Genomic DNA, 13961 nt, shown 5'->3' on the forward strand with positions numbered 1-13961 from the left:
CGTTACGTTTAATTATAAGCTGACTTTCGGGAGAAGTTAAGGAAGGAAAGGGGAGAAAGTTCGTTATGACATCTGTCGCCGGGAAGGGCAACTCTGCCACGTTAAGGAACATTTGCCATAATGAGGGGGAAACATAATCCTAATAATAAAGAAAGGGAGGAGGTGGCGAGGAGAAAGAGATAGATATGGAAAAAAGATACTCAGGAAGGCAAAGTAAAGAGATTGATGGGGGGAGACGGTAGGTGGACAAGGGGGGTGGGGAACAACGCACCCCTTTCGGAATGGGCTTATTCTAAGAAAGTGAAGCGGAAAGGGGGTTTGGATGCTTTGCTCCAAATGTTTAAGAAAATGAGCAAGTTGAAGAATGTGCACAGACTGGATTTTTAAAATAGATGGACAATGATTTTGAACAGCTCTGGAGAAACGTTTTGGCCTGGACAGCGGCAGAACCTCGGGGTTGGGATCCGGCTGGAGTGGCGAGGCGTCTGTGCGTGTGGACTCTACGTTCTGCTCCCCGCGGCCCCGGAGCCAGTCGCAAACCCGGCTCCCAACGCCCAGCGCCCTGCGCAAGTCGAGCAGGGGCTGTGTGTGTGTGTGTGTGTGTGTGTGTGTGTGTGTGTGTGTGTGTGTGGTGTCACCGCACCTATATAGGGTGGGGGATTTTTTTTCCCTCTCGACTGTGAGGACGAGGCCGCCCACCCCCAGTCCGCCTGCTCGCAAAGGCTTTCTGGCAAAGGCGCTGAACCCCGGCTGCGCTCGGCCCGAGCCCGGCGCGCTGGCTCCGCTGAGAGAGCCGGAGGAAGCTTCTGGCTCCAGGAGAGCGGCGCCGTGGTTGCAAAATGACAAACCTCAAGTTTTTCTGCTCTCCCTTTTCCCCCTCTTCCTTCCAGATACGTCACGACGGATCAAACAGCTACCGTTTGATGCAGCTTGGCTGTCTGGAGTCCGTAGCCAATTCCACTGTCGCCTATTCCTCCTCCTCTCCTTTAACTTACTCCACCACCGGCACCGAGTTCGCGTCCCCCTACTTCTCCACTAACCACCAGTACACCCCGCTCCACCACCAGTCCTTCCATTACGAGTTTCAGCACAGCCACCCGGCCGTCACCCCCGACGCCTACTCTCTGAACTCGCTCCACCACTCGCAACAGTACTACCAGCAGATCCACCACGGGGAGCCCACCGACTTTATTAACCTGCACAATGCGCGGGCGCTCAAGTCGTCCTGCCTGGACGAACAGAGGCGGGAGCTCGGCTGCCTCGATGCCTACCGCCGCCACGACCTGTCCCTCATGAGTCATGGCTCTCAGTATGGAATGCACCCAGATCAAAGACTCCTGCCAGGGCCCAGCCTGGGGCTGGCCGCCGCGGGAGCCGACGACTTGCAGGTAAACAAGCATGCAGTGAATTTGTCTGGCCCTCCCCTCTTCGCCCTCCCCCTCCCGCTCTGTTAGTGCTCTGATTGTAAGCCGACTCTCCAACTCTCTCTCTCTCTCTCTCTCTCTCTCTCTCTCCTCTGACACACACACACACACACACACACACACACACACACACACACACCACTTATGGAAAGTTATCAAAGCAATTAGAGGAGGTGTGTGCCATTCGGTTTCTCTCATTGGATCAAGGCACTTCACCTGGACGCTCCGAGTCCGGCTAACTGCGGTCCCCCACGTTTGGTGGGTTTGCTTGGAAGTCTTTGTGAATCCTCATTTCTGTCCCTGAGGGGATGGGGTAGGGGTGATCTAGGAGGCTGGAGTTGGGACAACTGGATTTAGAGTAAAACCCAATAAGCTGACCAATCGCACCCTCAGTATGGCACTTTGCTGGGTCTACCCTCCTGTCTCAGGCCGTTTGTCCCAGACTGAGCTGTGGGGAGCTTACTATGAATTGGGGGAGCTGATTTGTTCTGGGGACATTGTTGGGACCCTGAGTTCTAGCAGAAGTTTCAACAACGATACTAGGTTGGTGTGGAAAGCAAAGAATCACAAATGAAAACCTCAAAAAGGTACCCCAATAAAAAATTTGCATAAGGCACAACCCCCAGGGTGTGTGGTTGAGCCTAATTTTCTCTGCCGGAGGAGTGCCCAATCCCACCACCCAGTTGATTTACAACTTTATTTTTCCTCTCCAACGCATTAACTTTTATGTAAGATGCAACTCCTTAAGAAGAAGGAACTGAAGAAATAAAGAGGGAGAGAGAAAAAGACACAGGGAGAAGAAAGGAGAAAAGGAAGGGAGAGAGAGAAAATGAAAAGGAGAAAGAGGGAGGGAGGGAGGGAGGGAGGGAGGGGGGAGGAAGGAAGGAAGGAAGGAAGGAAGGAAGGAAGGAAGGAAGGAAGGAAGGAAGGAATTCAGATACTGAGGAGGCCACCACTCAATTACATATCTCCTACTTTCTTTCTTAATACATTTTGCATATTCTTTGCAACAATAGAATTTATAATTATGCAAGCATATTATCACATCCTCATTTCAAACAAATAAGCTCACAAATGTCCAAAAAAGAACCCAGAAGACAAGAAGTTGTCATTTCTTTTGCCTGAAAGTACAGCTAATTCTACCTGGGCATCCCTACTTTTTCAGTGGGCACAAAGCTGGCCTCCTTCTTCACAGCACCACAATGAAAGGCGAGACTCTTGAAGAGCACAAGTTGGAGACGTCAGAGAACCCTTGTTGCGCACAGAAAATCTTTTTTTCTCATTTACCTTCAAGCAAGGGATCATTTTAAAATTAAAGTAAAAGCCCTTACAGTCCCTACAAAGAGCGATAGCCACAAGGTCAGCACACAAGAAAAAAGATTTGGATCCATAAACCTTGACTTTCTACATTTATATTCACAAAATAATTTTATACGCTCAGGGTATTTTTACATTTTTCACAAGGATCCCCTTATGTCTCAAGCGGGGGGCGGGGGGGGGGGATCTGCCATTCAATGCTTTGCTCAACTAAAACCTATTTACTCTTTTTAATAGCCACGTCTGCTGCTGATTTTTTTGTATCTGTACAAATTTTTTTTCTGTGCTAGGCACAAAGCTGGGCATTTTTCAAAAGAGAGGATTAGAACATTTGCAAGCACCAGACAAAGAGCCAATCCCATGCAAAAGAACACCGTAGTTTATCCAATTTTCGACTTAGTGCCATTCAACTGGTCATTTATGCAATGTCATCTGACCAAACAACGTTTTACTTATAAGGGGGGGGGGGTTGTTAAGTGAAGAGTCCAGGATTCATTTCTTCTAAGAAAATAAACATCTTAACAGTGCGCCAGAGAATGGGAGGGAAAGGATTCACTCCCTTGGAGTGCGGCAGGGTCTTTTACCTTCTTCATTTCAGATATTTTGACACCCCCCCCTTCCCAGCCTGTGTGTGTGTGTTTTTTTTTAATATTTTTAATCTTCTTTTTCCCATGTATTACTCATACTGAGGGAATAGCCATACGGAGAGAAATACTCCAAGATACTAGAAGAAATTGAGGAGTATGGTATATGATCTATCTATGTATCTATGTCTATAGACATACATATATATCATTTTATATGTGTACACATGAAGCAAGTTGTAAATCTGGCAAGTTATTTTCTCCCAGTTCTTCTGGACTTAGTAGAATGAAAAAGAAAGAAAAAAGTCATAGCTACTTTCAAAACCAGAAATGGGGAGGGGATGTGTGGGAGAAACCCGTCTCTCTCCTTTTATTTCTTTCTTTTTAAAACATTCATCAGCATATGCCTCATTTCAAATGCAACAAATGTAAATATACTTTTCCCTGCACAGAATTTTAAGTGAAAGTCCAATGGTTTGGAGGGCGGTATAAGTCTGCCTAACAGATGCAAACAGTCTTGTGGCTTCAGTTCCATCTTTGAGTCCCCTAAAAAGATTTGCTATGGCCAACAAAGGAAACTGTCACACCTTTTCCCATCACCGCTTTAATTTATGCTCAGTTTCCAAGTTTTTTTTTTTTTTCATATTGATTTGATAATCACTTTAAGGCAGAACAGTTCAAATAAGAAAGAGCTCGTGAGCTGGTTGAAAAGGGGGCTCTTACAGGCCTGCCTCAATATGGTGAAAATGGGGAAGCAAAGGGAGCCAGGGTTGTAAAGGTTGTTTTGTAAAGTGGGTTTTTATTATGCACCGACTCTCTCCGCATTTACTTAACTCTTCACGGGCTGTTGGGTAGGTTAACACCCTTCAAGGCCTCTTTCATGTCCAATACCTCGTTTGTTTGGAAAAGAAAATGAGCCTTTAACACATTTGGACTCAGAAAGAAAAAAAAAAGGCACAGAGAGAGAGAGAGAGAATTTTATTTTTCTTAATAAAAAAATCAGCAAACGCTTACCTCCTTCCCAGATCAAATGATCCCTCAATCCATCAGTCTTCTGAAGTTCTACAGTGAGGGAACCTGAAGGTGTGTCCTCTATAGGCCCATTTTGAGGAGCATTATAGGATGCTCCTCCAACTGGGGTAAAGCAGACCCTTCATGAGATAACTTGAATCTTCCACTTGAAATGGCTTTTCTGAGCTCCCAAGAAACCCACAGTGCCAAGCTGGAGACCTTTGGTGTAATTTGCTTCATGAAGAAACTGCTGAGGAAACTGTATATATGCTATGGGCCTTGATGGAGATTCAAAGGGTTTCTCATTCTCTTATGCCAAGATGAAAGGCATCTGTGCTCTTTGAAGTGTAATATTTCATGGTGCTGTAAAATGCATACCTTAAGATTTATACAACTTTTAGATTGTGGTTTTCTGGCAAAAAATGTTTTTCTTAAAATCATGCATAGTGCCAAACTTGCTTTAGCTCAGTGGTTGCGTTAAATGTATATTATGGGGTTATTTGGATATGAGGTTCAGGGATGGGACAGATTGAAAGACTTAACTCATGTGGTCATGCCTATTAGTATCTATCTTAGTGATTCTATTTACTTTCTTTTATTAAGGGCTCCGTGGAAGCCCAGTGTGGGCTTGTTCTCAATGGCCAAGGTGGAGTGATAAGAAGAGGTAAGTAACAATATGTTAAAACTAAACATTCTTTTCATATCTATTACTTAGTTTTGAAGATCTGGTGGTGCTTTTAAACATCAAATCCCTTGTCTGATAGTTGAGAAAACAATTACTCTTGGTCAATTACTCTTGTCCCACACAGGCATACCCACATTAAAAAGCCCTCCACCGAGGCTTGAACTTAGCCTGTGCCCAAAAGAGCTGTGATAGGAGAGATTGGCTGTTTCTCACAGAGCAGTGACAGAATCAAAGTTCAAGACAAAAAGAGAAAGAAACCCAAAACCTTCTCACACCTCCTTCCGCCATCACCGCATCCTGGAGCAGAATTTCTAGTCTTTTTTAGTCCTAAATGTGCCAGCCACAGCCTGGGTATTTGAAGTGATGGTGTTAGCTTGAGGCTTTGAAGGATTCTGTGAAAAGCTAGATTCATTGAGCTGCAGGGAAGGCTAATGAAACACCAATATTGTAGCTGCTTTTATTTTTCTAAGGGTCCCGAATGTTTCTTTCTTTAAGGGAGGGTGGGAGGAGGAGGTGGTGTTAACTATACCGGATAAAGCTTTCTTTTTCCCATCTGTTGAAGAAAACATCTGAATCCAGAGTTACCCATGGAATGGGAAGGTTGGGGGGGGGGTGACAAGAGTAGAAAGCTGTTGATTTCCACTCAGACACTGAAGGGGGCTGCATCTCAGATGTTCCATTTTGACAAAAGGTTTTGAATGATGACATTTTAAGGGCCTCAAGGCAGTGTAGATTTTGCTGGCTTCCCACTTAACTGTATCCAGAGCCTCTGAAGCTTATTTTTCTAGCAAGCTGAGTAACTCGAGGAGCACACAAGGCAAGGGGGACCAGCTGTTATCCCAACTTCATACGAATTAATAAGATGTGGCCTATTCACCAGGACTAATTCCAGCTCCAGGGCTGCAGTTGTCTTTAGTAACTGAACCACTAAAAACTGAGTCACTTCTGTTGGTACCAAATAAATGTCCTCAGTCCCTCTCTATCTCGTTCAAAACTCATTTAAAGAGTCCCCCAAAAAGAAACACATTGATAGATAAGCAGTGGGTTCTTTCCATAAGTTTTGCAACTCGGTGTCTGGTGTGAAACTCCACTTAAACTGAGGGGGAAAGAAAACAAAGAGTGTTTTCCTTTTGAAACTAGACTACTGTCATAGTAGATATTTGAACCTTCCATTATATTTAAAATAACTATCTAATTCTGTTCTTTCACCCAATGGATAGTTGAGAACTATTTTTTTTTAATTACTAGTGTTGCTCCACAAATTTTTTTTTTTTTTTTTTAATGAGCAATATACAGCTTGTCAGCCAGGCCAATGCTCAGTCATATTGACATGATATGAAATAGGCCCGAGACTAGTAAAAATTGAAATAAAATATACATCCTGTTGGGGGAGGGGTTAAAATATAGAGTGAAAGAGGGGCCAGGTGAGAGGTGCTGATCCGGGTCCGTTGGGGCGGTCACACTAAAGGTGAGGCCAAGCACTGCGGACGCCCAAAGATGTTGGTGGTGCTGAAGGACAGCGCCACTAATTAGCTCCGGGAGCCGGCTCCTCCCAGAGCTCAGATCGCGCTACTGCGGTTTTTGCGTTCAGCTCCGCACTCGATCACTGCTCAATTGCTTGCAAATTGCGTCAGATCGTACAATAGCTGGCAGAGGGTGGGAATTATTCGAGGTCAAATTTGGGAGCTGGATGGGAGATGGCTGTGTAATCAGTTGAAGTTTTGGAAAGAGCCTTAGGGGACATCCTTACATCATTCTCCCAAAAAAGGCCAAGGCTCTTGGGTAACTAACTGCACGGTCAGACAGCGCTGCGGTCCTGTCCTAACAGAGCCACAGAAATGGCCTTCCTTAGGTGATGTTTCATTATTCTTCTAGGATTCGGTGCCAACTCGCTTCTCTTAAAAATTCCGCCCCGAATCTGCTATTTTAAACCAAATATTGATCTTTTAGAAGAACAGCGTGGCTCCAAAGAGAAAGGGGAGGTAACTTGGGGTTTTCGTCTGCGTTGTTTGGCTAAACCCCGTCTTCCCTCACCCTGTGAAAGAATTCGGAATTTAACTGCTGAGTTTATTCCTTTTCTGTGTCTTAGAGATAGTCCAATTAACTTGGTATAGCCACGGAGATCAGGGTGCGCTGTCTGTTTACTCTGAACGATCAATGTTCATGACAATTTACAAATGAGTAGCAAGGATATCAAGGAAGCCTTGCATGAAAAGGTAGTGTAGATCCTGCCAGAGCACACCCAGCCCCTCATCTCAGGACTCCCAGGTTGTTTTGTGTTTTTTTTTAAAGAAAACTAGGAAGCCTCTTGTCTCTATTGTCACGGTAGAGCACAGGATTCCTGATATCAATAACTCTAGTCACCTTTGTTCTTCAAAAATCGGGAGGACCTGAACGCAAGCTCTCTGCCGTATCTCCGTGTTGTGTAATAGCTTAGATGGGATGTCTGTTTCCCTTCTAATGCGTGCTTTGCAGGTAACTCTCCACATGAAACGTAATTTCTTGAAAAGCACAACTTTTCACCATTTTCCTTCTCCTGCTAAGCCCAATGATAAACTTACATTTCTAATGATTTCCAGAATTTACTGTGGGAGAAAAAAAAATGGATTTCACTTCTAAAGATCCCTGAAGAAAGACAAATCCCCGAATGTCCTGCATGAGTTCCCCAGGGAGAGGCTATCCTGGTTTGCATGGGCGGGGGGAGGGGGAAGTTTCAGTTTTTAAAATTTGGCCACTTCTACATGTATGTAAAAATCAAAATGCCATTTCTCTGACTCATTTTGGTAAGCGGCAGTTACGTTGTCTTTGCGTATAATGAAGGCCCCATAGCCAAAGAAAGTGCGGAAGAAGGGGCAGCAGCGAGGTAATTACCACCTAGATAAAATATTTGCCACCGCCTCTGAGGGGCAGCTCCCCGCTCGCTCCCTCTCAGTTAATGGTGTGCGCGATTTAGCCCGCAGCTCCGCCACTCGAACCATCAGAACCAATAATCTTTACTTTACCCAGTGCTTGGGTATCGATAGCTTCTCTCGCCTCCGGCGTCGGCTTTGATATGTTAATATTTCTGAGTAGCAAATTCTGCAGAGATCATATTAATGTTGTACGTACAGAGTGGAGCTTTGCCTTCGTTGAATATTCAGATACTGGATTTCAAAAGGCATCTCTTGAAGAAATGAGGCTTCTATTTACAGGAGTCGCCTGTGTTTTTAATCATTAAAAAAAAAAAAAAGAAAGAAAGAAAGAAAGAAAGGAAAACCCACTCTTCTTTCCCCAGGAATCTTCTGAGACTCCCTACGGCCCCCGCCCCTTTGTCAGGCGCTGGCCCTTTTCATTTCTCGTTCCGAGAATTTAATAGTAAGAGAACAATGTTGATGATGACGGCGACGATGATGAAGCTAATAATGAGTAGATCCAGGTTGGAAACGCAGGGATAGGGGTTCAACTGGGCAGGAGCCACAGTGGCCTTCAGAACAGAATGGAGGTGAAATGGGAAAACCCAGTTTTTCCGTATTTGGATGGAAAGTGACATTTTGGCCCTGGTCTTTCTTGTGAAATCGGGATGGCAAACTCAAAAAAAAAAAGAAGAAAAAAAAGAAAAAAGTGAAGAGGGGAAGCGCCCTTGTTTCGCTTTGTGATCACTCTGCTTTGCAGCCCCAGGCTAATTTCAGAAGCTTAAATACCGCCATAGCCTCTGGGCCACGCGGAGAGGGAGCGGACCCGGCCTTGGGCAGGCTGGAGCGCTTTCTGGATTGCCCGTGGCTACACAAAATACAAACTACTCTGAATCAAAACATTTTTGGGGAATTAATATGATCTGAACTCTGCTCATTTTAAGAGAGCTGGAGTTTGTCAGATCGCTTAGAGGTGACTGGCATGCCAGGCGGAGGCATTTACGCTACAGTACAAACATTGTCAGATCCGATTTAATTAAAAAAAAAAAAAGCTTGGGTGAAACGAAGCTTAGCATCAATCGCCCAGTCTGCCAATAACAGGGTGCGTGGAGCTGACCGCTTTTCCCTTCTGCAGCCCTCACGGCTGCCCACAGACTGCTTGGGCAGGAAGACTACTTTCCTCCTATTTCTCCAGGCCCCTGAGCTTTGGAAAGGGTTAGTGAGAGGCTTTGGGTCTTTCAGCAGTTCCTGGAAGGAGTAGTATTGGAGGAGGGTGAGAGGAATGTGCCTCATCTTTTGTCACCCCTAGAGGCACCCCTAGAATCTCTCTTGAATACGCAAAACTCATTTCTATGGCTTATTTATTGTGAAAAATAAAGCCAGAAATACACCTGGAGTCTCGCCTACCTCGTTAGGCCTCAAACACAGGCTCAGAATTCAATCACCTTTATATGAAATCTAAAATTCATATTACCGAAAGACCCTAGAAGCATGGTTTGTTGGAAATCTATTTTGCGGGGGTGGAGGGCTGCTTTTCCATAGCCTTCCGCCTTCTCTCCAGTTTCCTTATTGCTTTGAAAATCACGAAAAACCAAAGCACTGCCTGCATTGAGAAATGGGGATTGACCCCCCCGCCCACGCGCGCGCGCACACACACATTATTACACACCCACCGTCACGTTAAACTAGTAGGTCTCTCCTTTCAGACCTCCCTTTCTTTTGTTCTGCCTGGAGTCTGCACGGGGAGGAGGACTTTCAGACCTGGTAATCCAGTTATACCTGGTATTTCCTCCCCAAAACAGCGCAATTCGCAGTTCAAATATCGTCTGAGACATATTTGATTACAATTAAGTCCATATCGCTTTGTTATTTGATTACAATTAGTATATGCTGCCTTGGTGTGTGTGTGGTGGTGGGGGGGAGTACATGGGGAAATTGGGATTGAGAAGGGCAAGAGGCTAGAAGAGAAGCCGCCGAAAATGATCCTACCCTACCCAGTTTAAACGCGTACCTCGAAGAAATGTACCGGCAGAACAAACTGGAACAGGAAACTCCTGTAATCGCTTACACATTTTTAATGTGTCAGAAAAAAACGAGCGATCATTGGAGATGAAGAAGGGGAGAAAAAATCCCTGCCGTTTGTATTTCTTTCATTTGAATTGTAAACATCTGTTTGGCTGTAAGGCGAACAGAACATTTATTTTGCTCTCAAGATTTGGTCTAATTATGTCAACACAGAGACGGCTGAGAGTGGGGCGGTGCTGCGCCTTTGGAGACGCAGCGCGCACCAGCCCCGCGCCCGGAAGCCCTCCAGGAAGTATTGATCGCACCTGGAGAACGCGCGGGGCCTCTGGCCAGCACCTGCCGTGTTCTTCCAGGAGGCACCCAGAGGGCACGCAAGGCTTAGAGAAGGCTTTGGGCACGCCAGGGGAGCCGCGGGTCCTTGGAGACGACCGTGGCTGTTTCCTCTGCCCTAATTGCCTAGGGTGAGAAAAGTAAGTGTGCCCTGGCTTAGGCGCTTGACTTTCTATCCGGTAGCAGCGCACAGGGTGGGTGGGGATCTTGTCAGGCTTCACAGCACGCACCCAGTGACGTGGTAGCTGTTCAACACAATGGTGGGGTTGGGTGGCTTTTGCTCCGGGTGCTGAGCACGAGTGCATCCATTTCCCGTTGCACCTCCTCACAATCTGGGGGAATAAGTAGAGCAGCTGTGAGCATCTCCATTTTTCAGATGGCCAGACTGAGTTCCAGAGTTACTCGCCTAAAGTGGAATGGATCGGATCCCTAGTTGACCAGCCTATTACTTGTAGTCTAGTCCTCTTTCCACTCCCACACCTTGCCTGCAGACACCGGGCCAGACATTTCCAGCCACCCACAAAGGGCAAAGCCCCAGACCCCCGTTTCTTCTGGAGGCCTGGGATCTAGCAAGGTCTGATGGCTGGAGGATCTGCATTTATATATTTTGTGCATGATTTTGTCATACACACACAGTAAGTAAGCCCTTGGGATACTTTTTCCTATCGCAATGGCAAAGTTAACCCCTTTTATGATAGGCATGTCCTAAACAAGTGACCTGGAGTGGATAGTCCCTGATTTCTTAGGCTACTACTATAATGACCTTTATGGAAGTATTGCTTCTGTGTACTATGAAAGGAAAGAGATGTATTCTAGAGAAGTTCTGTTTGAGGATCCCAGCTGTGGCACCAGAGTTACACCTAACTAGAGTGCTGGATCTAAAATGAATAGTACAGCCCTGGCCGGTTTGGCTCAGCGGTTAGAGCGTCGGCCTGCGGTCCGGAGAGACCCGGGTTCGGTTCCCGCAAAGGGCACGTACCTCGGTTGCAGTTTGTCCCCGGCCCTGGTTGGTCGTGCGGGTGGCAGCCACTCGATGTGTCCTTTCACATCGATGTTTCTCTCATTCTCTCTCTCTTCCTCTCTCTCCCTCCCACTCTATCTGTACAAAAAATGGAAAAATATCCTCGGGTGAGGATTAAAAAAAATAATAATAAAAAAAATAATAATAAAATGAATAGTACATAATTTCAGAAGTGCTTACATGCAACATAGGCACCACTTGGAACTCCAAATAGTAATATTGGGGATGGATGCTATAAATGGCATGGCATGGTTGACTCTTTCATGACTTTCCTTCTTTGAAATCTCACCATTGCCATCAGTTGTCTGGATCCACTTAAAGAATTCTCACCTCCTTGGAACCTACATTTCAAATGCAAAACTCTGGTTCTGTTGACCTATTACTTTTTAATACCTTCCTAAAACAAACCCCAGGGAAGAAAAATATTAGGTTCCCCATGATGTAAATTTTACAAGTTGCCAAATCTTTAGCCAGGACAAGGCTGCAGCAGTACCAAGTATCAAAGCAACAGAAATTCCCTTTAAAGATGCTGTGACATAAAAATAAATAAATAACTCTAGAGTTGAAGGCTAATCTGAATACAAAATAAATTTTCCAGGCAATTTGTGTGTGCATCAAGCATACTCTTAATATGCAACCTGTGTAACTTACCTAATAAATGCTTATTTGAGCATAAGCCAGAAGCCCTACCTGGATGCAGGAGAGAAAGACCCAGGGCCCAGGGACTTAGCATTTAGCTAGGTAGCTGACCAATGACTTCCCTAGAAGCAGCTGACTTTCAGCACATGGGGTTTTCCTTTCCCAAAGGACGCTGCTTCCAATTGGAGAAAGCCTGATTTAAAAAAAAAAAAAAAAATGATAATATTCTGCATCTATCTAAATTAGGTTTTTAACCCACTGTAGATTCGTAGAGATAGGAAAAGTCTAAAATTGTGTCTTTTCCCTTAGCAACCAGGAAATCAACACATGCACAGACCCTCTTCTCTCGCTCATAATACACTTGAGACTCATTGGGCGAGCGTCCTTGTGCCTCAGTTGTGTTCTGGCCAGTGTGCAAGAGAAGGGGCTTTAGGTGAGAGTATACATTTGGTTATAATTCATAGGGACCGTGAGTAGAGGCCCATTCTCAGTAGAGAGCTGTGTGAATTTTGATTACAAACATTACTATTTCTTTTAAAAATATTTTTCTTCCGATGAGCTCACAATGACCCAAATTCTAAAGTTCTCAGGTTCATGATTCTCATGATATGACACTAAAACCCGATATCTACCTTACTTTCCTGTTCATCTCAACTTTTGAGAAGTCACTTATGAGCTTATTTTTAAAATGCATTTTGCATCCATAGGTACAAAGCGAGAGCATAAAAGTGTAATTGTATTTTTAAGCCCAGGAAACATTATTATTGTTTGCTATTATTATTATTAAAGTTTCCTCTTATCCTCGATTTTACTTTCCATGGTTTCAGTTACCTGAAGTCTACTGTGGTCTGAAAATATTAAATGGAAAATTTCAGAAAATTCATAAATGTTAAAGCACGTGCTATTCTTAGTAGTGTGATGAAATCCTGTGCTGTCCCACTCAGTCCTGTCCTGGACATGAATCACCCCTTTGTCCAGTGTGTCCACCCTACACAGGCTATCTGCCCATTAGTCACTTAGTAACCGTCTAGGTTATCTGATCGACTGTCACAGTATCACAGTGCTTGTGTTCAAATAACCCTTATTTTACTTAATAATGGCTTCAAAGTGCAAGAGTAGTGATGCTGGAAATTCAGATATGCCAAAATGAGCAGTAAAGTGTATGTATGTATAGGAAAAAACAGCGTATACAGAGTTCAGTACTATCTGTGTTTTCAGACTTCCCTGTGCATAAGGGGGGACTAGTGTATTATTTATTTTAAAATTGTCTCTAAGAATGCCAGATGGGGAAGCACAGGTAAACTTGCTTTTATGTCTAGCTCCTGAAGAAGGCATTTGCATGGTTTTCCTTGGTGTTGGCCACAAGTTTAATACCTATATCAATAAATAAGGATTTCAGAGTGATAATCCCTCAGATTTTAAGTGAGCACAGGTTTCCAGGCACTAGCACTGGCAATTTGGCCTAATGTACAGGACTCATCTTCCAGCCTGGAAGAGGCCAGATCCTCTGAGGCTCTCGTTGCCTTTGCTTTGGTCTTTGAAGGAAATGCAGGGTGATCACCTGCCTCAGAAAGCTTAGGGAGAAGGATGTTGGTCCCAGCACTTTCAGGGAAATTCAGATGACTGTAAGACAGCCAGGAGGAATTTCAGGAAGTACAGGGGTAGAAACACTTTAAGAGTAGGGCAAGGTCAGCCTGTTCTCTCCACCCAGGTCCAGGGGACGAACCACAATCGAGGTACGTGCCCTTGACCAGAATCGAACTCGCAACTTATTAGTCCATGAGCCGACGCTCTAACCACTGAGCAAAACCGGCCAGGGCCCCTTTGCTTTTTAAAACATCCTCCCAGGTTCCTTATCCACTGTGCCCAGAATCGGAATATCAGAGACTCTACTGACATAACATTCCATCTGAGCTGCTCAGTAAAGGAGGACATGACTACATGGGAGGCCAGCAAGGAGTCCTGGGCCAGCGATCCTCAAACTTGAATGCACACATGAACCACCAACGGTCTTTTAAAATGCAGTCTGACTCA

The 13961-nt window shown here is 44.9% G+C and overlaps 1 protein-coding gene across 1 annotated transcript in view; it reads left to right on the forward strand.

Moving 5' to 3' along the window:
* Positions 1-13961, forward strand: part of TFAP2D (transcription factor AP-2 delta) — a 62843-nt gene that overhangs the window by 685 nt on the left and 48197 nt on the right. Inside the window, exons 2-3 of the mRNA XM_036249197.1 lie at positions 891-1388; positions 4940-5000. Coding sequence (XP_036105090.1) covers positions 891-1388; positions 4940-5000 — 559 coding nt within the window. The remainder of the gene's footprint in view (positions 1-890; positions 1389-4939; positions 5001-13961) is intronic.

The sequence above is a fragment of the Molossus molossus genome, unplaced genomic scaffold (genome assembly GCF_014108415.1).
Source record: "Molossus molossus isolate mMolMol1 unplaced genomic scaffold, mMolMol1.p scaffold_m16_p_8, whole genome shotgun sequence".
NCBI lineage: Eukaryota > Metazoa > Chordata > Mammalia > Chiroptera > Molossidae > Molossus > Molossus molossus.